The sequence below is a fragment of the Gopherus evgoodei genome, chromosome 1, assembly GCF_007399415.2.
Source record: "Gopherus evgoodei ecotype Sinaloan lineage chromosome 1, rGopEvg1_v1.p, whole genome shotgun sequence".
NCBI lineage: Eukaryota > Metazoa > Chordata > Testudines > Testudinidae > Gopherus > Gopherus evgoodei.
In genome coordinates, this window is record NC_044322.1 from 123,942,814 (window position 1) to 123,967,485 (window position 24,672).

Below are 24,672 nucleotides of genomic sequence, written 5' to 3' on the forward strand. Positions count from 1 at the left end.
AGCACTTGCGGGGGTCCTGGGCTGCACCCCCGAGCACTCGTGGTGCCCCCACAGTTCCCCTCCCTCGCAGGATTTAGTCAGGGCGATATAGTACAAGTCATGGACAGATCACTGGCCATGAATTTTTGTTTACTGTCTATGACCGGTCTATGACCTTTACTGAAAATACCCCTGACTAAAAGGTAGCCTCAACTATTGTCTAAACTACAAACCTCAAGTTGTCTGTTCAGCTTTAACGCTGCTGGAGGTAGAAATACTGCTCAGCATTACAGACTGATAGCCTCCTCTGGCCATGATTACCTAGTGCAAGTTTAACAAAGCACTTAAGCGTGTGCTTAGTCTGCACTGAAGTCAACGAGCCTTAATGCTTTACTGAATCAGGAACTTAATCCGGAGACAAAGGTTCTGAGGAAGTCATGCTTAGTTGCCTGTAAACTTCCTGAATCTGGTTTTGGGATCTAAATGTCTCATGCTGCAGAAATACTTGTACAAGCAGCATACAGAATATGAGATGTTGATTCTTTGCTTTCACTACAAAGCCTTTCACATTATTAAAAGATATGTACTTTTATTTGCAGATGATCCTACCAGCTCTACAGTGCACATACTTTGCTCTCTTATGGCAGCTAGCTTCGGTTGTGGAGAGGCCATCTTCCAAGGTTGGCCAGTGCAAATAATTCTGAAACCAATTGGTGCACTTTAAAGGTTCACATTCACTTGCTGTCCTTTGATGCCTAGGAAAGACAAGCTTTCCCAAAATGATGCTGTGAACATTTTGTTAGAGAAACCAAAGTAGGATTAGGCATTTATCTCTCCTGAGTTTTAATATTGGAAAAGTGGAGACCTTTTAAAATCTCCATAAGGGCATAATTAAATTAAACAAGTGCTCATCTGTGTTCAGTGCAAAGTTCTGTGCATCTGAATCCTGAGATATGGTGGAGACAAGGATTGCTTGCTAAACAAAAAACAGTGAAAATACAATATTCAATGACAACCCTTAGAATTCAGTCTTTACATATATTTGTTTGTGTTTAGTGCACTATGGTATGCATGAAGAATGCCCAGGGAAAGTGTTAGGCAATCTGACCATCACTTTTCTGTTATAATTATTATTTATGAATTGATATTACACAGCACCAAAAGCATGCTAACCATTTCATGGGGTGTTTTAGTTTTAAATTACAAGAATGAGAACTGTCCTACATTTTGATCCATATGGAAATAAAAACAACGGTGTAGTTTCTCTGTCTAGAGATTTCTGGTTACAGTGAATATTGCTGCTTTCTTCAGTCCTCTTCCTCTTTTGTATCCCTGCATATAGAAGATACTGACATGGAACTGGCATCTTTTGATGTTTCAGAAGTGATAGAAGGGTGCTAACTGTTTAGGGACTGATTCAATAGATTTACATGTCTTGATGCTCCACTCCTGTCCTTGGCTAGGTGTCCATGCCCATCATTTCTCTAATCTTTGTTTTTTTCCTTCATAAATTTTTAGGAGACTCTTTTGGCATTGAACAGAGAGTTGAGATTTTTCTGCCAGATTTGTGCATGCTACCTCAGCCATAAAGATAAAGATTTAAGTGAAAAGGTCAGTGGTTCTGTAAGGGCTTGTTTGTTTAATGATGTGTTTTGCTCACTCCTCCTTTAACTCCTTTTCTTCATTTATTTTGCTTTCTAAAAGTCTTATTTTAAAATAAGCGGTGTCCTTGTTAATGAGAGCACTGAACTACCACGGCGTGCTGTGCAAGGACTGGAATGCATCTGCATGGAGTCAGTTGCAGGACTGGGGGCTAAGTCTGAGTTGCAGTGTTAATTAAAACAGAACTGAAAATGTAAATAAGAAGAGTTTTTTCTCCTCAACAATAACTAGTGCTAAATGCTACCGCTGGTAAAATCCTTGAGCTGATGTAGCCAGCTCTTCATTAATAAAATATATTGTAAGGGTTTGCAAAATATTCTTAACTTTTACATGTAAAATAATGATAAGACTACTAAAATGCACAATGTAATAAAACTTTCCTCCTCCCCCCACAACTTTCCCAGCCTCTGGGCTACAATGTAGGTCTCTGGCACTGAGGATGGAAGAAACAGATGCTGTCTCGAGGTTTGAGCACAGGACTGGATGCTAGGAACTCCTGAATTCTAATTGCAGTTCTGCCATTGACCCCCTTAGTCTTTCTATCTGTAAAGCTGAGATAACAAAATTTACCTTGAAGAGGTGTTGTTGGGATGGATTAATATTTGTCAGGTGATTTGAAGACTAAAAGTATTAACCTAATTATATAAACTGAATTCACAGCATGGTATGTGCTGTGGTGTCACCCTGGATTGGAAGTTGGCAATCTGTGACTCAAGGAACTTTAAATGGGTGGTGGCAGAGGAAACAAAAGGTTGCTCTTTATGTTGCTGATGTGCTGTGAAGGCTCCTTCTAACTTGTGTAGTTGGCAGGGCACTTTCAGCACATATTATTGAAGTAAATTGAATTTTCATATTTGCATTTGCAGGTCTCCTTTTAACAATCACTACACTCACCATTGTTATGAGTGTATTTACGGCTCTTGTTTGTTAATAAATGCCTGAAAAAATGGGTTTAATTGCTGAGAATGTAACTTTGGTCTTGTGGGAATAATAGTTGATAATGGAGATGAAAAAATATCATTGTTCTGACAGCTGTTCCCCAAATTCCTAAATCTTTGTTTGGCATGTGTGTATGTTACAGGCCTTCATGATACTTTGTGATTTACTGATGATTGTGAGTCACCAATCTTCACGTGACGATGAAGCTTTAGGAGTCCTTCCCAGCGCATGCCTTCAGTCAAAAATGCTCTTGTTTATCCAGGATCATGTTTTCACGGAGGAGAAAGAAGAAATCAAAGGTCAGCCACTGTCCTCAGCAGGGAAGTAAACTAACATTTTCTGTCATTCATCTGCAGCATTTGACATTGCCAGTCTGAGGGGCTGCTAATTTTTTTGATTTCTTTACAAATAGAGCTGTAGCACATGAATACAAACAAAGTGGATCACTTAGTATACAAAGATTTATTTCTGCTGTGGCTTTACCAGAGGAGGCATTACTAACTGATTTTTATATGGAAGGGGCTGAGGTACATAGTACATTGATAGGTAGCACTGTAAAACCCTGAGATAGATTTTAATAGCTTAGAATTATTCTGTTAATCTGCTCCTGGAGGGATTTTAGGTGAGGAACTGTGGATCAGTTGATGTATAATAGTTCCAAGCCATCAAACTACAGGTTAGTATATGTTATTCAAGTGAGTTTGATTTTGCAGAAAATATTATGGTATTTGCTGCTCTTCTATAATTTTCAAACAGATTTAGAACATTAATGCAGATATTAGGTTGTGTTGTGAATGGTTTTGAAAAGATGCTGCTAATTATTCTTCGAGTGGTTGTTCATGTCCATTCAAAGTAGGTGTGCGCACGCTGCGTGCATGCCAGCCGGAAGATTTTCCCCTAGCAGCGTCCATAGGGTTGGCCCGGGCACCTCCTGAAGTGGCGCCACCACGGCACCCTATAAAGGGGCCCACCAATCCCCTACCCCCTCAGTTCCTTCTTACTGCCAGTGACAGCTAGCTGGAACTTCTCTTGTGTAGCATTTTAGCAGTGTCCTATCCTTACCGTTTAGTCCGTGTATTCAGTTATTTTATAGTTAGTTAGATAGATCTTTGTATATAGTTTTCGTAGTTGGGGGGTTCCCCCCCGCCAGAGTCTTCGTCACTCACTGGGGCATGCCCGGGTCCCCCAGGTTCAAACTCTGCGAGAACTGCGGAAAATTCATGCCCAAGAGTGACCTGCACTCTGCGTGTTTGAGGTGCCTCGGAGAGAGCCACCAAAGGGACCGGTGCTCTATCTGTAGAGGCTTCCGTCCGCGAACTCTTAAGACAGGGCTCAAAGACTTAGAGTCCTCCTGATGAAGGCGGCCCTGCGACCACTCTCGGACCCAGAACCGGCCGAGGTGGGGCCCAGCACGTCGTCCTTGGTGCGGAGTGCCCCAGCACCGGCATCAGGACTTAGGGCCCAGCCCAAGTCGTCGAAAACCCGGCACTGGACGGAGTCAGGTCATAGGAAGTCGGCCTCAGTGCAGCACCGCTCACCTTCGCTGGTGGCCGCCATGAGAAGGAAGCCAGTGAGGGATTGGTCATCCCACCAGGATCCGAGGCCGATGCCGTCCACAGGTGTAAGCGGACAGGCTGGGCTGCAGCCCTCGGCAGTTCCATCGACTCCCGCACCGCAGAGAGGGTGGTCGAGTCCGGACCAGCCTAATTCCCTGGACCTCAGTGGAGACATACGCCCCCCGTTGACGCCAGAGGCGTTTGAGGCGGCCTGAGGCCTAACGGGTCTCCCAGCACTGGCCTCCCCGCATCGTAGGGAGTTGCCTGCTGTGGCCTGTCCTCCAGAGCAATCTAGAGACAAGCCGGCCATGCTGTTGCCTCCCTCCCTGCACCGCGTTGTGAAGGCGGTACAGGACCAGATGAGAGGCTCCCCGCCGCCTCGGCACCACTCTCCTTTGGCACCGGGCGCTGCTACCCCCAGGTCCTCATACTCAGAGACCTCAGACTCAGAGGCAGACTCCTATCGCTCCAGCCGGTTGTGGAGCTGGAGATCAGTGTCGGGGGTGAACCACCAGTGTTACCCGCAGTGGCAGCAACAATGGCAGCTGCCCTCTCAGTGGCTGTTTTGGACTCCCTGGGCCCACCATCAGTCGGTAGGCCAGGCATTTGGCCCTCGGTCAAGGTCGGTTTCGGTGTCCTCAACGTCTGTGGCCCTGGCGCAGCTGCCTCCTCCACCGGCACCGTCGCCGGGCAGGGGTCTGCCATCGTCAAGTTCAGCACCCCCTAACCGGGCAGCGGCACCGGCAATGGCTTTCGTTCGGGCTCCACCAGCACCACATGATATGCCAAGTCGCTCACTGGCAACCCCAGTATTGGCCGCGGTGCCGCATTTAGACTTGGAACCGGCACCACAACCTCAGGACCGTGTGCCGCAGGACCCCGGGGGCCGCATGCACTGGAGGAAGGGCCGCTCCATGTAATATCCTCGTCCTCCTCCCCGGACGAGGAAGTCTCAGGCACGGCTGCGGCACGGCCCTAGAGGACACTCTAATCCTCCAACAATTGCTTTGGCGAGCAGCTCAAAGCCTAGCAATCCAAGCGGAGGAGATTGAGGTGGACGCGGACCCAGTAGTGGACATTCTGGCCCCCTCAGGGCCATCCAGGGTAGCCCTCCCGCTGATAAAGACTATAGATGATACGTCCTGCACCCTATGGAAAACACCAGTCTCATTTGCCCCTACCACCAAGAGGATGGAGCAGCACTACTTCGTCCCCTCTAAAGGGCATGAACACCTGTACGCCCACCCTTCCCCGGGCTCCCTGGTAGTAGATGCGGCTAACCAGCGGGAGCATCAAGGGTTTCAGGAGTCAACACCGAAGAGCAGGGATGCAAAAAGACTTGAGCTCTTTGGTAGAAAGGTGTACTCCACGGGGGGACTCCAACTCCGCATTGCCAATCAACAGGCAATAGTAAGCCGATATGGCCATAACACATGTTCGGCCATGTTGAAGGTTGCGGAGCTCCTTCCCCAGGACTCGAGATCAGAGTTTTCGGCCCTAGTGGAGGAGGGCAAACTGATCTCTCGAGACTCCCTCCAGGCCGCCTTAGATGCGGCGGACTCAGCCTCGCGCACCCTGGCCACAGACCTGGACATGCGGCGGGGAGCCTGGCTCCAGGTCTCGGGCCTCCCCTATGAGGTCCAGCAGACGATTCAAGACCTCTCCTTCGAAGGGCAGATGCTGTTTTTTCAGAAAATGGACAAACATCTCCATAGCTTAAAGGGCTCGAGGGCCACGCTTCGCATGCTGGGCTTGCATACCCCCGCCACCCAGCGCAGACAATTTAGGCCGCAGGCGGCCCCTCGCCCATACAAGCCACAGACTCACCAGGAGCTGGGGCACAGGCGGGGCAGAAATGGCAGGAGGTGTCACCAGCGCAACCCCTCCAGCCAGGCATCTGGCCAGTCGAGACCACTATCTGGGCCTAGACCCCCTATTTGATGGTACGGTTGAGGGCGACCTACCGATCGAGACTCTGGATCCCTCCACCCCTACCTTTGGGTCACGTCTGTCCCACTTCTACCAAGCCTGGTCCCGAATTACGTCGGACAAATGGGTGCTCCGCACGGTAGAGAGGGGATATTCTATCCAGTTCTCCTCCCTTCCGCCCCACCAACCTCCCTCCCTGTCCCTCTTCAGGGACCCATATCACGAGCAACTTCTAATTCAAGAAGTGAAGTCCCTCATGGAGGCAGGGGCGGTGGAGGAAGTCCCATGGGAGCTCAGGGGCAAAGGCTTCTACTCCCGGTATTTTCTCATACCGAAGGCAAAAGGGGGCCTGAGACCCATCCTAGACTTGCGGCAGCTGAACAAGTTTGTGAGGAAACTCAAGTTCCGCATAGTCTCCCTGTCCTCGATCATCCCCTCCCTGGATCCAGGAGATTGGTATGCCGCCCTCGACTTAAAGGACGCCTATTTCCACATTGCCATAATTCCACAGCACCGTCGGTACCTCAGGTTCGTCGTGGCTGACGTCCATCTGCAGTTCACAGTGCTCCCGTTCGGCCTGTCAGCTGCTTCCAGGGTCTTCACGAAGTGCATGGCGATTGTGGCAGCCTTCCTGTGCAGGCGGGGCATCCAGGTGTTCTCCTGCCTGGACGACTGGCTCATAAAGGGCCGCTCCAAGGAGCAGGTAGAAACCCAGATGTTGTTCATCAGGAGGACCTTTCTCAATCTAGGCCTCCTCTTGAACGAAGCCAAATCTACCCTGTCTCTGATGCAATGAATAAAATTCATAGGAGTGGTTCTGGACTCCACACATGCCAAAGCGGATCTGCCGGAGTCCAGGTTCTGTGCAGTTTCCGAGCTCATCCTCGGACTGAACCGCGCCCCAGTCACCACGGCACGAGTTTGCCTCAGGCTGCTGGGCCACATGGCGGCATGCACCTATGTGGTGGTCTATGCCAGACTCCGGTTTTGCCCACTGCAGTCCTGGTTGGTGACAGTTTATCGCCTGGACAGGGACCCCCTGGACTCAGTGGTGTCCATTCCCCGCTTGGTGCTGAGCTCGCTACTGTGGTGGCTCGACCCATGGGAAGTCTGCATGGGTGTCCCCTTTGCTGCCCTGGAGTCCTCCCTCTCCCTGGTGACAGACACCTCGGATCGAGGTTGGGAAGCGCACCTGGGACGCCTCAGGACGCAGGGCTTGTGGTCGACGGAGGACCTCTAGTTGCATATCAATGTCAGGGAGCTGAGAGCGGTCCGCCTGGCGTGTTTGACCTTCCAGTCTCACCTGGTGTGTTTCAGTCCTTTCGGACAACACGGCAGCAGTCTTTTATATCAACAAACGGGGGTGCACGCCCCTCTCCCCTCTGCAGGGAAGCCATTGTGCTGTGGGATTCCTGTGTTCGCAATGCCACTCACCTGATGGTGTTCTGTCTTCCAGGGGAGCAGAACAGTGTGGCGGACACCCTCAGCCGCTCGTTCCAGGGTCACGAGTGGTCCCTCCGATCGGATGTGGTGCGATCAATTTCCAGCCCTGGGGCTTTCTCCTTTTAGACCTGTTTGCTTCAAGGGAAAACAGGAAGTGCCGACGGTTTTGCTCCCTCCTGGGCCACAGTCGGGGGTCTCTGTCGGACACCTTCCTTCAGCCATGGGAGGATGGTCTGCTCTACGCCTTCTATCCAATCCCCCGATACACAGGGTGCTTATAAAGGTTCGCAGGGATCACACTAGGGTAATCCTGATAGCTCTGGTGTAGCCGCGCCAGCATTCGTACACGTCACTCCTGCACATGTCCGTTCAGGCGCCCCTGACGCTGCCCCTCCTCCCAGACCTGAACACGCAGGACTGGGGCTCACTCCACCATCTGAACCTCGAGTCCCTTCACCTCAAAGCCTGGATGCTCCATGGCTGGACTCGGTGGAGTTGCAGTGCTCCCAGCAGGTCAGGCAGGTGCTGCTGGGTAGCAGGAAGCTGTCAACTAGGGCCATCTACCTGGCTAAATGGAAGCGCTTCTCCATATGGTCGGGTCAGCGGGGTCTTGACTCGCTGGGGGTACCAATTCCAGCTGTCCTTGACTATTTGCTTCACCTAAGACAACTGGGCCTTTCCCTTTCCTCCATTCACATTCACTTGGCGGCCATATCCACTTTTCATCCAGGAGAGGGGGGTGCCTCGATATTTGCGAACCCTCTGGTTGGGCTTTACCTCAAGGGTATGGACAGGCTCTTCCTGCACGTGCGTCAGCCGACCCCTGCTTGGGACCTGAATCTGGTCCTCTCCGTCCTCTCGGGGCCTCCCTTCGAGCCTCTGACTTTGTGCTCCCTGCTGTACCTGTCGTACAAGACTGCCTTCCTGGTGGCGATAACCTCAGCCCGACTGATGTCGGAGCTTCGAGAGTTAACATCTGAGCCGCTGTACACAGTCTTCTACAAGGACAAGGTCCAACTTAGACCTCATCCGGCTTTTCTACCCAAGGTCGTTTCACAGTTCCACATGGGCCAAGATATCTTTCTCCTGGTGTTTTATCCAAAACCATACACCTCCAGCGAAGAGCGGAGGCTACACTCCCTGGATGTCCGCAGGGCCTTGGGCTTTTACATAGAGCGTACCAAGCCGTTCAGACGCTCAACCCAGCTCTTCATCACAGTGGCAAAAAGGATGAAGGGGCTCCCGGTCTCCTCTCAGCGAATCTCTTCATGGATCGTGACTTGCCTCCGGGAATGCTACCGTATAGCTAAGACCCCTGTCCCTCTAGTCACGGCCCACTACACTAGGACGTAGGCCTCCTCTGCGGCGTTCCTGGCTCAGGTTCCGACTCAGGAGATTTGTAGAGCGGCCACGTGGTCCTCCATCCACATGTTCTCGTCTCACTATGCCATCACGCACCAGACTAGGGATGATGCAGCCTTTGGTCGCGCAGTACTCCAGTCAGCAGTGATCTCTGACCCCACCTCCTAAGGTTAGGCTTGTGAGTCACCTACTTTGAATGGACATGAACAACCACTCGAAGAAGAAAAAACAGTTACTCACCTTTAATAACTGTTGTTCTTCGAGATGTGTTGTTCGTGTCCATTCCAACACCCACCCTCCTGCCCCTCTGTCTGAGTGCCGGCAAGAAGGAACTGAGGGAGTGGAGGGGTGGCTGGCCCCTTTATAGGGCGCCATGGTGGCGCCACTCCAGGGGGCGCCTGGGCCGACCCTACGGACGCTGCTAGGGGAAAATCTTCTGGCTGGCGTGCACGCAGCGCGCACACATCTACTTTGAATGGACATGAACAACACATCTTGAAGAACAACAGTTACTAAAAGGTGGGTAACCGTTTTTTCTTTATGGCACCAAGAATGCGGCGATAGGACCTTGACAAATTGGAGAATTGGTCAGAAATCAACAAGATTAAATTCACTTAGGAAGGAAAAATCAAATGCACAACTACGAAATGGGTTATAAATGGCTAGGTTGTAGTACTGCTGAAAAGGATCTGGGGGTTATAGCGGATCAGGCGTTGGGGCCTGCAACAGAGCCAGTCTCTGGGCACCGTAATGAATGCAGTGGGCCTATCGTAGGCTGCCTTGTTGGCTACACCACTTGATCAGTTGGAAGGGTCAGCAGATGAGCTCTTAACAGTTCAGTGGCTGCTCAAACCATTTGCCCACAACTGCGATACTCCTGCTCCCATCTTGATTTCAGTCCTGCTCCCGCCTTGTTCCAGCCCTGCTTTTGGCTGGGACCCTGCCTTGGACCCAGCCTTGCCTTACTCCAGTAACCCAGTTCTAACTCCTCTGATCCAATTTCTTACTGTGGTGTCTGACCTCTGACCCTAGGCACCAACAGCTGTTCTAACCATTAGGCCAGACTCCTGGTTGGACCACTAGGCACGTCCACCCATGCCCTGGTCACTGATGATAGTGGATCACAAATTGAGTAAGAGTTGTGAAAAAGGCTAATATCATTCCAAGGTATATTAACAGGAGTGTTGTACTTAAGACGTAGGAGGTAGCTGTCCTGCTCTGCTCGGCACTGGTGAGGCAGTGGAGTAGTGTCCAGCTTTGGGCACCACACTTTAAGAAACATGAGGACAAACTGGAGAGAGTCCAAAGGAGAGCAACAAAAATGATGAAAGGTTTAGACATCCTGATCTCTGAGGAAAGGTTGAAAAAACGGGGCATGTTTAGTCTTGAGAAAAGAAGACTGAGGGGTGACCTGATAACAGTCTTCAGATATGTTAAGGGCTGTTAAAAAGAGGACTGTGATCAATTGTTCTCCATGAAGATAGGACAAGAAGTAATTGGCTTAATCTGCAGCAAGGTTTATTTAGGTTAGATAATAGGAAAATCTTCATAGCTATAAGGATAGTTAAGGTCTGGAATAGGCTTCTAAGGGAGGTTGTGGAACCCCCTTATTGGAGGTTTTTAGGGACAGGTTAGACAAATACCTCTCAGGGATGGTCTAGGTTTACTTAGTCTGCTTCAGTGCCTACAGGCCTACAGTTCTATGATACTCATCCAGCAACTTGCTCTGAGGAATTGAACATGAGGAGAAACATATTTTCAGTTCCTCAGTCCTCCCAACAAAGGGTCCCAACTTCCCCCTCCAAACTCACTGTCTTACTATCTCCCCTACAGTAAACTCAACAAACTCCTTCGTCCAGGAGTGATTCCTTGTGTTTTCTGTCTCCTGAGCCCATCTGCCTGTGTTATCTGGCAGCTGCCCAATGTCAGTTCTGTCATGCATCTGAGGAAGTGGGTATTCACCCACGAAAGCTCATGCTCCAAAACGTCTGTTAGTCTATAAGGTGCCACAGGATTCTTTGCTGCTTTTACAGTTCTGACCCTGACATTCATTTACTCCTGGTCAGCCTACCTGCCTCTCATTGGTTCCTAGGCCAGAGGCTGGGTTTGAGAGGCAGAAACAGGTCATGTGGGATTCCTAGGCCAGAGATCAGGGAAGCTTTCTGGCAGTGAGGAGGGAGAATTCACTCCAGGCAAGAGTTTAACCCTCTCAGGCTTTCCTTCTGCAGGTGACTCTCTCCAAGCACCTCCAGCAACCAGGCTGGCAAAAACTGTAAAAGCAATTGGTTCCCAAATTTATTATTATTTGTACTGAAGTAATCCTGGGGCCCCCAGTTATGGACCAGGACCCCATTGTGCTAGGCACTCTACATGCAAAGAACAAAATGACCTGCCCCAGTAAATGTCAAATGTCAGTGTTGATAACCACTTAGAAACTTGCAACTGAATTCTTCTCTCACAGGCTGTGCATACTGGTTTGTGTATGTGGAGTTACTCATGCATTGAGTGCTGGGCACTGTGTCATAACATTTTTTCCCAGATCTGGACCTTAGCGTCCAAAATATGGGTGTTAGCATGAAAACCTCCAAGCTTAGTTACCAGCTTGGACCTGGTAATTGCTGCCACCAGCTAGGAATTATACAGTGCCTAGCTCACTGTGGTCTCCCCAAAACCTTCCCAGGGGACCCCAAGACTCAGATGCCTTGAGTCTTACAACAAAGAGAAATAACCCCCTCCCCTTGTTTCCTTGTTACTTCCTTCCAGGCTCCCCTCCCTGGACGACCCTAGGAGATTCCCTGCTTCCAGTCCTGGAAACACAAGTACCGAGAGATCTAATCTCTCTTCCCCCTCACCCAGAGGGTATGCAAAGTCAGGCTTAGTAAATCTAACACAAAGAGATTTTCCCCCTGACTTCTTCCTCCCACCAATTCCCTGGTGAGCTGCAGACTCAATTCCCTGGAGTCCCCACTAAAGAAAAAACTCCAACAGGTCTTAAAAAGAAAGCTTTATATAAAAAGAATGAAAAAAGGACATAAAAGGATCTCTGTATTAAGGTGACAATATACAGGGTCAATTGCTTAAAGGAAAAAAATGAATAAACAGCCTTATCCAAAAAGAATACAATTTAACACATTCCAGCAACTACACACATGTAAATACAAAAGAAAACAATATAAACCTATTGTCTTACTATCCTTGTACTTACAACTTGGAAACAGAAGATTAGAAAGCCAGGAGATAGAAAAATCACTCTCAGAGCCGAGATGGTCAGACCCAAGACAAAGAACAAAGAACTCACACCCAAAACTTCCCTCCACCCAGATTTGAAAAAGTCTTGTTTCCTGATTGGTCCTCTGGTCAGGTGTTTGGTTCCCTGTGTTAACCCTTTACAGGTAAAAGAACATTAACCCTTAGCTATCTGTTTATGACACACTGGCATTGATTTATTTTAAGGAAAAGATGTTGATATGGTTCACTGGTCTTTTTCTGTCATATGTGTTTGGTTTTTGTTCTGTGTTCCGTGTTTTGATCCTGTCCAGATCCTATAGCCAGGATCTTACAGGGAGATTCTGACTGGTTTAATGTGAAATCCCTACAAAGATCAGAATAGAAAGGATATGCAAATAAGTAGCTTGCACTATCATCAGCTGTGATTTTTGAAATGGAAATAAACCTATATCCTTTAGAAAGGATAGTGTCTGTTATTTAGAGAGTTGACTGAACAGCTGAGTTTGTGTTATTCTGGTTAAAGTTGGCCTTAAAAACAAAGTACATTGAGTAAAACGTTAGAACAAACCCTTAGCATGCTTATTTCCCTAGACTTGACGGAAGAGGAGGAGAGGGAAAAGGAGAGCTACAAATTGAATGATTTGCACAGGAGGCGGAGTCTTCTTGCAGTCTATTGCAAGCTAATTGTGTTTACCGTGGTGGAGATGTCTGCGGCTGCTGAGATCTATAAGCACTATATGAAGGTAACACAGCCTAGAAAATGCATTTATGCCTCTAGTGCTTGTGGAAGGTGCTGGATTAGCAGCCTTGGAGGCCAGAGTCATCTGTTTATGCGCAAAATGGTTGCAGAAATGAACAGTAGCAGTGCAGGCTTCTCCCCACTGCTCTGCTAATGTACCTCAGAGTAGAATGAATGATTACTAAGAGGGTAATTTAGTTCCCTGTTCATTAACTCGTTGGCTTCTGTACAGACTGCCAGAGAGGTGCCATTTGTGACAGTGACACTTGGTCACTAGGATCACTCTAAACTTTAGTGAAATGAGTGGTTTCAGCAGCCATCAGCTGGTGATGACACTTGGTCTCCACGTGGCCAGGGCTGGGTGTGAATCATTGGTTAGGTGTGAAAAGCTCCATATTCTGTTTCCAACTCACAAATTCAGTCCTCCTGTCAGAACAATACTTAACTATTTTTCATCCATAGATCTCACAGTACTTTACAAAGGAGCATAAATAAAATTATCCTTGTGAAAACATGTACTAAAATTTCCTTTTAGCAAGATACCTAGGATCTGGAATATTTTATGAGTTGTTCAGTTTTTCTTAGCAGTCTCTGTTTTTCCTTTGTATCAGGTGTGTACCCTTAGGTATTGTGTATTCATAAAGCTGTAGTAAGGTAGTGATGTTTCTCTTACGTATTTTTTGCACTAATAGACCTACAATGATTTTGGAGATATAATTAAAGAAACCCTGAGCAGGACGAGGCATAACAACAAAATCCAGAGTGCCAGGACGTTGATTCTCTGCCTGCAGCAGGTAAGAGTAATGCAGAAGGAAAGGGACTGTAATGAAAACCATCCCCACACTATACTTTTCCATGTACCTTGTCATAGTTATTCAAACTAATTTAAATAGGCAGTGAAAAAGTCACTTTCTTGAATTCATGTAAGTGCTTTTCATTGTAAAAGCACCTTATGAGCCCTTTGGCCTAAGAGTAAAAACGTAATTATTTTTTTGCCAAATACCTGATCTTTTAGGATTGTTAATATTCATGGACTGTGGCAAATGTCTTGTGTTGCAAGACTCTGATTAAGGGCCTCTGTTTACATGGTGCTGAGCAGCCTCAACTCCCACTGAAATTGTGGGTGGTTGGCATTTCTCCAGAGGTGGGCAGTGCCTTCTGGGATCTGGCCCCCATTGTTTCCGTGCTTGACTAGAGAATTTAAATTAGATGTTTATTGAAGAAATTGGACACGTGATGATGCCCCCTGCTCCTCTAGTTACACCAACTCTGCTATAGCTATAGCAGCATTGAGTCTGATAATCTGTTTTAGAAACTGCTCTAGCCTGGTTTCCTCATGGACATCTGTTCTCCCAGCATCCATGTCATACTCTTAAGTTGCAGAACGGACTCCTCCTAGAGTGGCTGATACATGAGCTCTGCTGACTTCACACTCTTCGCCCGGAGCTTAGATCCACGACCCAACCCCTGAAATACGAGATAAAGTGAGGGTGAGCTACATTTGGCCACATATATTCTGCCCACATAGTCAGAAAGCCTGTTACATATCACATAGACAACTGGCCCAGGTTGGTCTTTCATTGACCTTCAAAATTTGCAGGTTGAAGGGAACAAACTACCTACATGTTCTATTAAAAAAAAAATTAGTAATAAAGTCTGCATCTCTCTGTTGGCTCAGTCCTGCCCTCAACTACGTGGGCAAGCATTGCTGCCTCTCTTTCAAAACTAGCCGCAGTGTATCAATGCTGATTTTCTCTAACCCTCAGGGTGAGATTAAGCCCTCTGACCAGATTCATTGATCTCAGTGGGAATTGAAGGCACTCATCACTTTGCAGGACTAGAGGCCTATGGGTGTAGGGAGGGCATCCGACCTGCTAAACAGAGTGACATCCTTTGCAGATATTTCCCTCTGCAGTGCTCAGACCTCTGAGGTTTGTTCCAAGTGAGTGTGTTTTGCGCTTGTCCGTTTCCTTTGCAAAGCTTCTCTCTACATGAGGTAAGTATTGTATGGCTGATGTGTTCTTCTTGTGCTTTTGTTGCTTGGAAGTTTACATGTTTGTGTTTGTGGTTTTGCAGCTGTTTCAGAAACACACAGAAACCCATGGTAGTACCAATTGCATGGATTCTTCTTTCACGAACATTAAAGAACTTGCTCGTCGCTTTTCACTGACATTTGGCTGGGATCAGGTGAAATCCAGAGAATCAGTAGCCATGATACACAAGTATGTGCCACATAACCATATATGGTCCATGGCATTGCCTTTGTTTGTTTTTCTCTATGAAATTACCTTGTCCCTCTTATTTTTTCCCCTCTAATAGAGAAGGGATTGAATTTGCCTTTCAAGGAGCTGCTGGAGTGGAAGGGAAATGCCTGCCTCCAAATTTAAACTTTCTGTTAATCATCAGTGAATTCTCCAATAAGCTACTAAAGCCTGACAAAAGATTAGTGTAAGTTACCTTCATTGCTTATTGCCAGACAAATGAACTTAGATGATAGTTTTTTACAGTGTATCTTTGTATAATGGATCGCTTGATCTGCATTGTTGGAAGAATTGCTCAAGCACTTCCCTGTCTGGTCGACTTTGGAAATCTGTTTGGTTTCCCATCAGAAGTGTGGATGATTGGACACTTTCCCAGTTTTGATTTCTTCTCTATTTCAGTCTATGCTAGCAGTTTTTTGGGGTCATGCATCTACATACCCAATCTAGTTTTTACCCATAATTACAACTGAATAAAAAACAAAAGGCCCTGGGGGAAAATGGTGTTAACATTATGTGTGAGTGAAGGAGGTACATTTGCTGGCAGGCAAATAGAACATTTTTTTAAGGGTGGTCTCAAGTGTTATTTTCAGTTCTGTACTCGAGCAAAGCAGAAGAGGTTGAGATCGAGCTAATACTGTGACAATGGAATGGAAGAAGCCAAAACCACAATCCATATGACTGGGGCAGACTAGCTTCTCTGAGGATTCTGGTATAAAATGTGTCACATGGAGCTCTTAACTGCAGGAACAATGTCTCAGTGTATCTTTGTAGAGTCCCTGACAGCGTGGGATTCTGGTTCTGACTGGCACCTCTGGATGCTATTGTAATGTAAATATTAAAAAATAATAACATAACACTGGGCCATTTATTCTTGTGGCTCTGGCTATTTTGTATCCTAGTACAGAGGAACATGATTGTGTCCATTAGGGTTGGTATACTCTATCAACTTATGTCTGTATAACTACGTCGTTCAGGAGTGTGGAAAATCCAGTCAGAACACTCCTGAGCAACATAGTTGGACTGATCTAACCCTGGTGTAAACAGCGCTATGTTGAGAAGAGGGCATCTCTCCTTTTGGGAGGTGGAGTACCTACACTAGAGAAACTCTCTCGTCGACATAGGTAATCTCTTCACTAAATGCTACAGCAGCACTGTTGTGGCGTTTTAAGTGTAGACAAACCCATAGACTCTGCTTCCTCAGTTTCTGCTCTTTATCTCTGGTACCACAGGAGCTCCTTCCTCCTCTTTCTCCCTTAGTTCCTTCTATTCCATTCCTTCTTCTCTTTTCTTCCTTAGTCAGTGGAACTCTAACTTTGACTTCTGCAGCTTTTTATGTATCTGACTTGTAAAATCAGTAGAAATAAAAGAACCCCCTCTTGCACTTTCAAAGAAACAAGTATCTTGTAAGACTTGGATGCTTATGATTAAATATGAATAAATGATGGTGAATTTCTGGGCAATTTACAATAGTGCCAATAGATAAAAGTTTCATGACAGAGAAGAAACCAGGCAGAAAGTAGGAAAAAAAGCATGCTGCCTTCATCCTGCCATGCCCTGTGTAACTTGCTCACTACTGGATTCTTAAGTTTACTGGTTATAGCATCAGCCTGGGTTCAGTTAGAACTGATCTTTCATGGAGAGCTTCAAATGACTCATGTATGCCAAGGATTAAGAGTGGTAAGATGTTTAACCTCATGCTACTCTTAGTCCGTGACAAAAAAAATGTATTCATGATTCAGTTACACATAGAATGCATATCGAGAAATGAATAAGATATAAAAATGCAATGTGCAGGAGAAAAATTTGCAGTGTGCAGATTCCCTTTTCTGACCTCTGATTGTGTGATTTAGATCAGTCTAGAAAGGGTAATTACTACTAGTTATATTTTTGCCAGCTAGAATCTCTTGTGTGTACCACTAGATTGAACCTTCCACAAACTTCTGTTTAACTCTGCCGTCACAATGTGGCCTTGGTTTAAGCAATTGTTCTCTTCCATGTGGTGATCTTTCCCACTCCCAGGTGGATTCCTGTTAATCCATTTACCAATTTGTATTAGGAGAGTAACTCTTTTTTAATGATAAAGGAAAATATTTCATCAGCAGGATGGACAGGCTGGTAAATTTTCATGATGATTTTCCAAGGCTGTGTCTAATTTTTTTCCAGTGGATATATTCCAAGAAAGCAGGAATATCCCTACTACTAGTTTGCTCATCTTTTGACCACTCTTCAGAGGAACCAAGCAAGAAACATTCCTAGAATTTACCTTCAGCTGTCTGACTTGCCCACCTATGTTGGAAATAAATGAAAAACAATAAAGTTCTTAAGGAGGGGAAAATTGCAATTTTATCTACAACTCTATATTCAAGCCATGTTTGTAAAGTAACAGTTTCTATTCTGAGAGGCTCAAAATGACTTGCAAGATCTGGAGATTATATTTCCTTTTAGAAATATTTAGGTTTAGTTGCACCATAAATTACAGGATGGAATGTTTTAAGTCAACATGAACTTTTGAAAAGAAACATCTGGTTATTTTCATTTTTATTATTAATCAGGCACAGGACTGGTGTACAGACCTGCATAACATTTGTGAATGCACCTATAACACATGATATAGAGAATAAGGACATTTGTTAGAAAGGGGTATAGCCAACATGTTCTAAGTATATGGAGTTTAGTGGTAAAATATTTTACTTGTCAGTTGGTGTTTGCCACAAAATATAGCTAGAAACAATTTATTACATAAAAAACAGTGCTAAGGTCTTGATCCCTGAAAATAGGAGTGTTTCCATTGACATCAATGAGAGTTGAATTAGACCCTAAAATATTAATTACAATACACACTTGTTTAAAACCAACATATTACATAATCAGTATGTTGAGTCTCCATTGCCTCCAGGATGCATGACTCTAATCATATGAGTTGTCCTCCCAGAACTGTCTTTTCTTGTTTTGATGAAAGCTCTGATATTTTTCAGGCTGCCTTCAGAATTAGAGTAGTAATAACAATATAAAATTATAATGAATATAATTATTATATAATTACTTATTTTAAAATTTATAAAATGTTCACTATGTGTGTGTGTTCTAAGGTGAGATCTGGTTTAACAAGGTGTGACGGTGCTGCCCATGGGAGCTGGCTGAGGTCACTCAATTAGGGTGAACTGCAAACAAAATGGGGCAGACAAACCCCAGAAGCTGGTGGTTATTCCAATACTTAGATTTACCAAGCCAGCACAGAACAGCTTCTACAGTACTTCACTGGTTACTTAGAAGTTCAAACACCACAGTTTCTGTAAAGTGCCCAGCCTTAGACCTCTGTCCAGACACACACGTCAGATATGATGCTGTTTACTGAAAATCCTATCTCCTCATATAAAAGAAAAGGTTCTTCCAATCCCAAAGGATCAGCCATATACCCAGGTCCAATTATAACTTAGATCTTACCCAAAATATGCACTTAGTCAATTCTTATTAACTAAGCTAAAATTTATTTTAAAAGAAAAGAGAGTGAGTGTTGGTTAAAAGATCAATATACATTCAGACTTGAATTCAGTTCTTGAGGTTCAGATACATAGTAGAGATGAGCTTGTAGTTTCCAAAAGTCCTTTTAGAAATAGTCCATAGGTTATAGTCCAATCTCCATATTCAGGGTGACTCCAGTCAATGACTGGGGATCTCAATCCTTATGGCTTAAGGTTTCCCCTTCTTGAAACTCAAAGCAGATCTGAGATGAAGTAGGATCGTGTCCCAGGGTTCTTATACATTTCCAGCAGCCTTTTGGCTTGAGAAAACAATAGGCTTAATTTTTTTTCTCCCAAACATCCTGGCAATTAGCACAGGATAATTTATCCATTAAACAGTTCAGATACAAGTTACCACAACCTTCAAAGAGACACATAGACAATAATACTATTTCACTCAAGTATCTTCCTAAATGTTAATATTCCCTTTTTGATCTTTGAATTAAAGCCATGGTATAGACAAGATTTATTTGCTTACATCACAAGACCTGAGCAGACATCTCCCCTTCTGCATCTAACAATGCAGACTTGCATTTCAAAGCTCTATTTATTTACATATTTTCCTAACACGTCTCTAAAGTTCAGCCATGGATCTAGTCACTCTGTGAGTTAATTAACTCTTTCTGGCCCTATCATCCTTCAATGAGACATTAGATCAGACTCATAACGTCACACAAGGCTGGGTGGATTGGCAGTGATGAGCTGTAGCTTGAAGGGATCGAGCCCTCCCCCCCTTCCTAATTCTGAGTTCTGATGCCACATTTTGTATTGCTGATAAATCAAAGGAAATGGCTCTTTGGGTTTCCTTCCACTCTGCCATTGAGGAGGCAGGACTAGACCTTTCAGTTGCTGGGGAGGGGTTATCTTGCAAGAGAACAATCCAGTAAATTGCTTCCTGGCAGCAGCAACAAGCAGTTACTCTCCCTGTGCTAGAGTGTAGGAAATTGTACTAAAAGATGGATGTGGCTCTTTAATTATTGGGAATCAAAAGTTGTTTGTAATGTTCTGAGCAATCTTTCAGCTTCGGAAGCACTTGCACTGATTTTTTTTCCCGGAAGGGGGAGCCAGGCCCTCCCTCTTTCCGTTGCTTGATGGATCTGGTTCTGCCTCCCCAATTGCAGAGTAGAGTAAAACAAACCCAAGTGTAGCCAGGGCCAGCTCCAGCGTTTTTGCTGCCCCAAGCAGCGGGAAAAAACAGAAAACCCCCACGATTGGCAGCACTTCGGTGGGAGCTCAACCGCTGCTGCTTCATTCTTTGGTGGCAATTTGGCAGCAGGTCCTTCCCTCCAAGAGGGACTGAGGGACCCGCCGCCAAATTGCTGCCAAAGAGTTGGATGTGCCGCCCCTTTCTGTTGGCCACCCCAAGCACCTGCTTGCTGCGCTGGTGCCTGGAGCCGGCCCTGAGTGTAGTGCTCCTCTCCACCTGGTTACCTCCTTTAATGCCAGTCTGCTTACAGGTTTTGATAGACAGGTCTGGGTTCTTTTGGATCCCACCACCCACTAAACAGGGTGTATCTTCTTTCTTTTTTCCTATGAAATTATTTGGCGGTGCCTCCACCCCACTCGCTCCTTCCTGGCAGGCTCACCAATGCAGCTTGGGCGGAAAATTCTAACTACAGAATAATCCCCACTTGCTTGCCAGATAGTTGGAGACTTCCAAGAAATAACACAAATACATAAAAATGTATTCAACGCAATCATTATATTAAACAGGAGACAAATACAACATAACAGGGTGAAACCACTATTTTTAGGGTCACCAGTGCCCACATTGAAAATATCCATGACTTGATGTAGCAAATGTAAAATTAGTGTCCTGCTGGTACGCGTACTTTGCTGGGGCCCTTGACCTACATAATTCTTCTCTGCAGTGGTTTAGTTGTGTGGTTGACTGGGTTCAGTACAGCCCAAAGGACTCAAGTGGGAGGAGGTGGTAAATCCCTCCAGAGTTGTAATATGCAACAGGTTATAAAATCCTCAAACCCTTACTCCCTGGCTTGAGGTCACAGTTCAGCGCATAGGGGGTTGGGATCCCCAAAACAAATTTCCTGACTAGCTAACTAAAAGATGGTGCACTCACAAACTCCGTGAATGATCCTCAGGTTCGAGGATGACATTGGATGACTCAGTCACTGCAGAGGGGCTGCTGTCTGCTGGCAGGGATCCTCCTCAGGCAGGAATCAGGCTGCATCAGTCCCAGGATTTCCCTTCACCACAAAGGGGTGCAGGCCTCAAGGTGTAGGTTATACAACTACCCTAACATCTAAACTGTAGCCTCCTAGCCCAGCCTCCAGTCACACACTCAGCAGGCAGCTTCGCTGGACTAGCAGCCAGAGCAGAGCTGACCAGGTGGTGATTGGTCTCCCCTAGGGAGCTGGAGGGTGAACTCAGCCTGGCTGGGGAAATTTCCCAGCAAATGCTACAAATTGGGAATCATCAGTGGGGAAGGAAAGACCCAGCTGAGGGTTCCGCTGTCAGGTCCCTAGAGGCCAGTTCTCAGGGGGAACCCTGCCTGCAGGTCTGGGACTCCCCAGCGCCCCACACAGCCAGTCCTGCCCTTACCCTGGTTGGCTCCAGACTGACTCCAAAATGGCTTCTCCCCTTTCCTGAACTCCCTGGGAGGGGTATCTCACTCCCTATTGGTTGCCAGTCAGACTCTGAGTTTGCCTTGGCTCCCCCTCCCTGAGCTGCCAGCAGACAGAGCTCCAGGAATCTAGGTAATCTCCTTGGGGGTTGCACAAGTGTAGGAAGGGCTAGCCTAGTCTAGATAGCTACAGAAGAGATTTTGATTTTTCTGATACTTCTCGTTTTTCTCCAGGTACAGTTACCTGCAGAGGTATGTAACAGAGCCAGCATCTTGCAGAGGAGATGAATGGCACCCCTTGGTTTGGTACAGGAACTCTTTGCTGGCAAATGAAGAGGAGGAGAATTCTGTTATCAGCAGTTTAAGAGAATGGTCACCCACAAGCAGATCTAAGACATCTTCTTTTAAGAGAAAACTGTCGAATGGTATGAAAGTTCCACCAGCTTGTTAAATCTGATTGGTTGTGTCCTCAGTAAAAATGGATTTCTTAACATATCGCATTAATATACTGCAGTGCATGGGCTGTTGTAGACTTGCCCTTCTAAACCTTATATTTTTCTCTTCAGAGTTGTTTTTTTCCCATCATTCACTAGAGAGAGGCTTGGTCCTGTGAGCTGGCTCCCAGATATGGGAGCCAGAAACTCTTGAGTTCTGTTCTAGTCCCTGCTATCATTCACGCCTTATGTAGCCTTGAGCCAGTCACTTAACCTCCTTGCTTCAATTTCTCTGTGTCTACCTGGGGATATTATTACTTGACTCCACACAGTGGTATTGTGAGGATTAGATATGTTTTATGAAGCCATATGATAATGAGAAATTATTTATAGAAGTGCTAAGGATAGATTCTTAGTGTTGCCATTTTTGGGATGTATTCTGTTAGGAGAAACAAAGGGAATCCTCTCCAGAGCATCCTTTAATTCCTCCCTTCTGGCTTACAGCCATTCTCAGGGCTGTGGTTTGCACACCTTCCTTCATCTGAGGAGTTGATGGGATTCACTTCAGAGCCCAGTATCTATGGGGACATGAGGTGTTGCAGCAGCATGTCACAAAGGTGGTCTGCCTTTTCAGAGGGGCTACGTGCACAGTTTGTGTAGCACTGACAGTGCCCACTGGTGTGGGGAGTAAGAGTCAGGGCCCAGAAATCTAAGCAGGAGGTCTCATGCATGCTGTGCAAAATCAGCCACTGAGCCACTGACCTGGCCGTTATTTTTGTTTTTTTGTATAGATTTTAGCTGGGTCATTCAACACAGTGGAATTTTAAAATGAATGCTTTGTCTCCATGACTTTAGCTTCCACAACTGCACCCATTGTAATAGTGTTATTGAAAGCCTTTGACAAGGTCCCTCACCAAAGGCTCTTACGTAAATTAAGTTGTCATGGGATAAAAGGGAAGGTCCTTTCATGGATTGAGAACTGGTTAAAAGACAGGGGACAAAGGGTAGGAATAAATGGTAAATTCTCAGAATGGAGAGGGGTAACTAGTGGTGTTCCCCAAGGGTCAGTCCTAGGACCAATCCTATTCAACTTATTCATAAATGATCTGAGAAAGGGGTAAAAAGTGAAGTGGCAAAGTTTGCAGATAACTTTCTTGAGCAGTTTAGTATCAAGACCAAAATAGACTGTGAAGAACTTCAAAAAAACCTCACAAAACTAAGTGATTGGGCAACAAAATGGCAAATGAAATTTAATGTGGATAAATGTAAAGTAATCCACATTTGAAAAATTAACCCCAACTATACATACAATATGATGGGGGCTAATTTAGCTATAATGAATCAGGAAAAAGATTGTGGAGTCATCGTCGATAGTTCTCTGAAGACATCCATGGAGTGTGCAGAGGCAGTCAAAAAAGCAGACAGGATGTTAGGAATCATTAAAGGGGATAGAGACTAAGACGGAGAATATATTATTGCCCTTACATAAATCGATGGTAGGCCCACGTCTTGAATACTGCGTACGTATGTTGGCTTCTCATATCAAAAAAGATACACTGGCATTAGAAAAGGTTCAGAGAAGGGCAACTAAAATGATTAGGGGTTTGGAATGGGTCCCATATGAGGTGAGATTAAAGAGGCAAGGACTTTTCAGCTTGGAAAAGAGGAGACTAAGGGGGGATATAAAATCATGAGTGATGTGGAATAAGTGGATAAGGAAAAGTTATTTACTTATTCTTATAATACAAGAACTAGGGGTCACCAAATGAAAATTAATAGGCAGCAGGTTTAAAACAAATACAAGGAAGTAGTTCTTCACGCAGCGCACAGTCAACTTGTGGAACTCCTTGCCTGAGGAGGTTGTGAAGGCTGGGACTATAACAGTGTTTAAAAGGGAACTGGATACATTCATGGAGGTTAAGTCCATTAATGGCTATTAGCCAGGATGGGGTAAGGAATGGTGTCCCTAGCCTCTGTTTGTCAGAGGATAGAGATGGATGGCAGGAGAGAGATCACTTGATCACTGCCTGTTAGGTTCACTCCCTCTGGGGCACCTGGCATTGGCCACTGTCGGTGGACAGATACTGGTCTGGATGGACCTTTGGTCTGACCCGGTACGGCCGTTCTTATGATTGTCTGTTACAGGGTCCCTGCCTGAAACCAGCCACACTGAGACAACAAACAAGACTCCAGACTTCCTGTGCACTCCAGAACTCACTGCTACAGCAGGCAAAAGCCGAAAGAAGTTAAAGTCTCAGGATACAACTCTCCAAGAATGTCTGCCAGTCTTTTGTCCAGGGGGACTGAGCAGAAGACATAGGTGAGGGGAAAATGGTTTACAAGCCCCTATGAGAGCTGGGATTTTTCAAACATGCAGACTGCAAAACTGCGTGCAGTTGCTGCAGTGTCTTACAGTTCCTGCCTTGGGGAACTCCTTGTGTTCTCAGTGCTGCCACAGAGCAGCTGTCTGGGGCCATTCACTCCTCTCGATTCTATCTTCCAACTTCTGTGTTCTCCTCTTGGACCTACAGGGAGTGAGCAACACTCCCCCTACTCACCCAGACTTCCCTCATCCTATAGGCAGCTGGAGAAGATAGAGGAGGCTTCCTGCCTGACTTCTATAGTTCCCAGTCCCATTGAAAGGACTGCAGAGGGAAGAATGGGGCTTTCCAGCCCCCTCACCTCAGATTTGAATCACTCCCTACCCTTTTGTGGGGAGCAAAAGGGGCTTCCCAGGTACCAGTTACTACCCAGCTCTGGGTTTGGGAATGAAGAAGGGTGTTTCTCTTATCCCACCGAACCCCAGCTCCTCTTTGCTCCTAAGAGAGGAATTGGAGAAGGAGACACCATCTTGGCCTCAGCAGCTCTGCTGCAGTGTCACTGGTGAATTTCTTCCTGCAATGTCTGAGGCCAGGTGTGTGGGAGCTCCACACAGAACATGACATAATTGAGGAAGTGCCCAACACCGTCAACAGAACAGGGCTTCTGGCTAGACTCTATGTGCCATCCAGTGCACCAGGGAAACAGACAAATAA

At 46.0% G+C, this 24,672-nt stretch overlaps 1 protein-coding gene across 12 annotated transcripts in view; it reads left to right on the forward strand.

The window, feature by feature from the left end:
- LOC115655737 (cohesin subunit SA-2-like) overlaps positions 1-24,672 on the forward strand; it is a 111,879-nt gene that overhangs the window by 72,779 nt on the left and 14,428 nt on the right. For all 12 annotated transcript variants that reach the window (XR_004001494.1, XR_004001489.1, XR_004001490.1 and 9 more), the window contains 9 exons: positions 579-659; positions 1,498-1,590; positions 2,723-2,879; positions 12,690-12,841; positions 13,530-13,631; positions 14,914-15,059; positions 15,157-15,285; positions 21,438-21,628; positions 23,783-23,957. Coding sequence is in view for 9 of the 12 variants with exons in the window: in XM_030571536.1 (XP_030427396.1) it covers positions 579-659; positions 1,498-1,590; positions 2,723-2,879; positions 12,690-12,841; positions 13,530-13,631; positions 14,914-15,059; positions 15,157-15,285; positions 21,438-21,628; positions 23,783-23,957 (1,226 nt within the window). In the remaining 3 variants the exon portion in view is untranslated. The remainder of the gene's footprint in view (positions 1-578; positions 660-1,497; positions 1,591-2,722; positions 2,880-12,689; positions 12,842-13,529; positions 13,632-14,913; positions 15,060-15,156; positions 15,286-21,437; positions 21,629-23,782; positions 23,958-24,672) is intronic.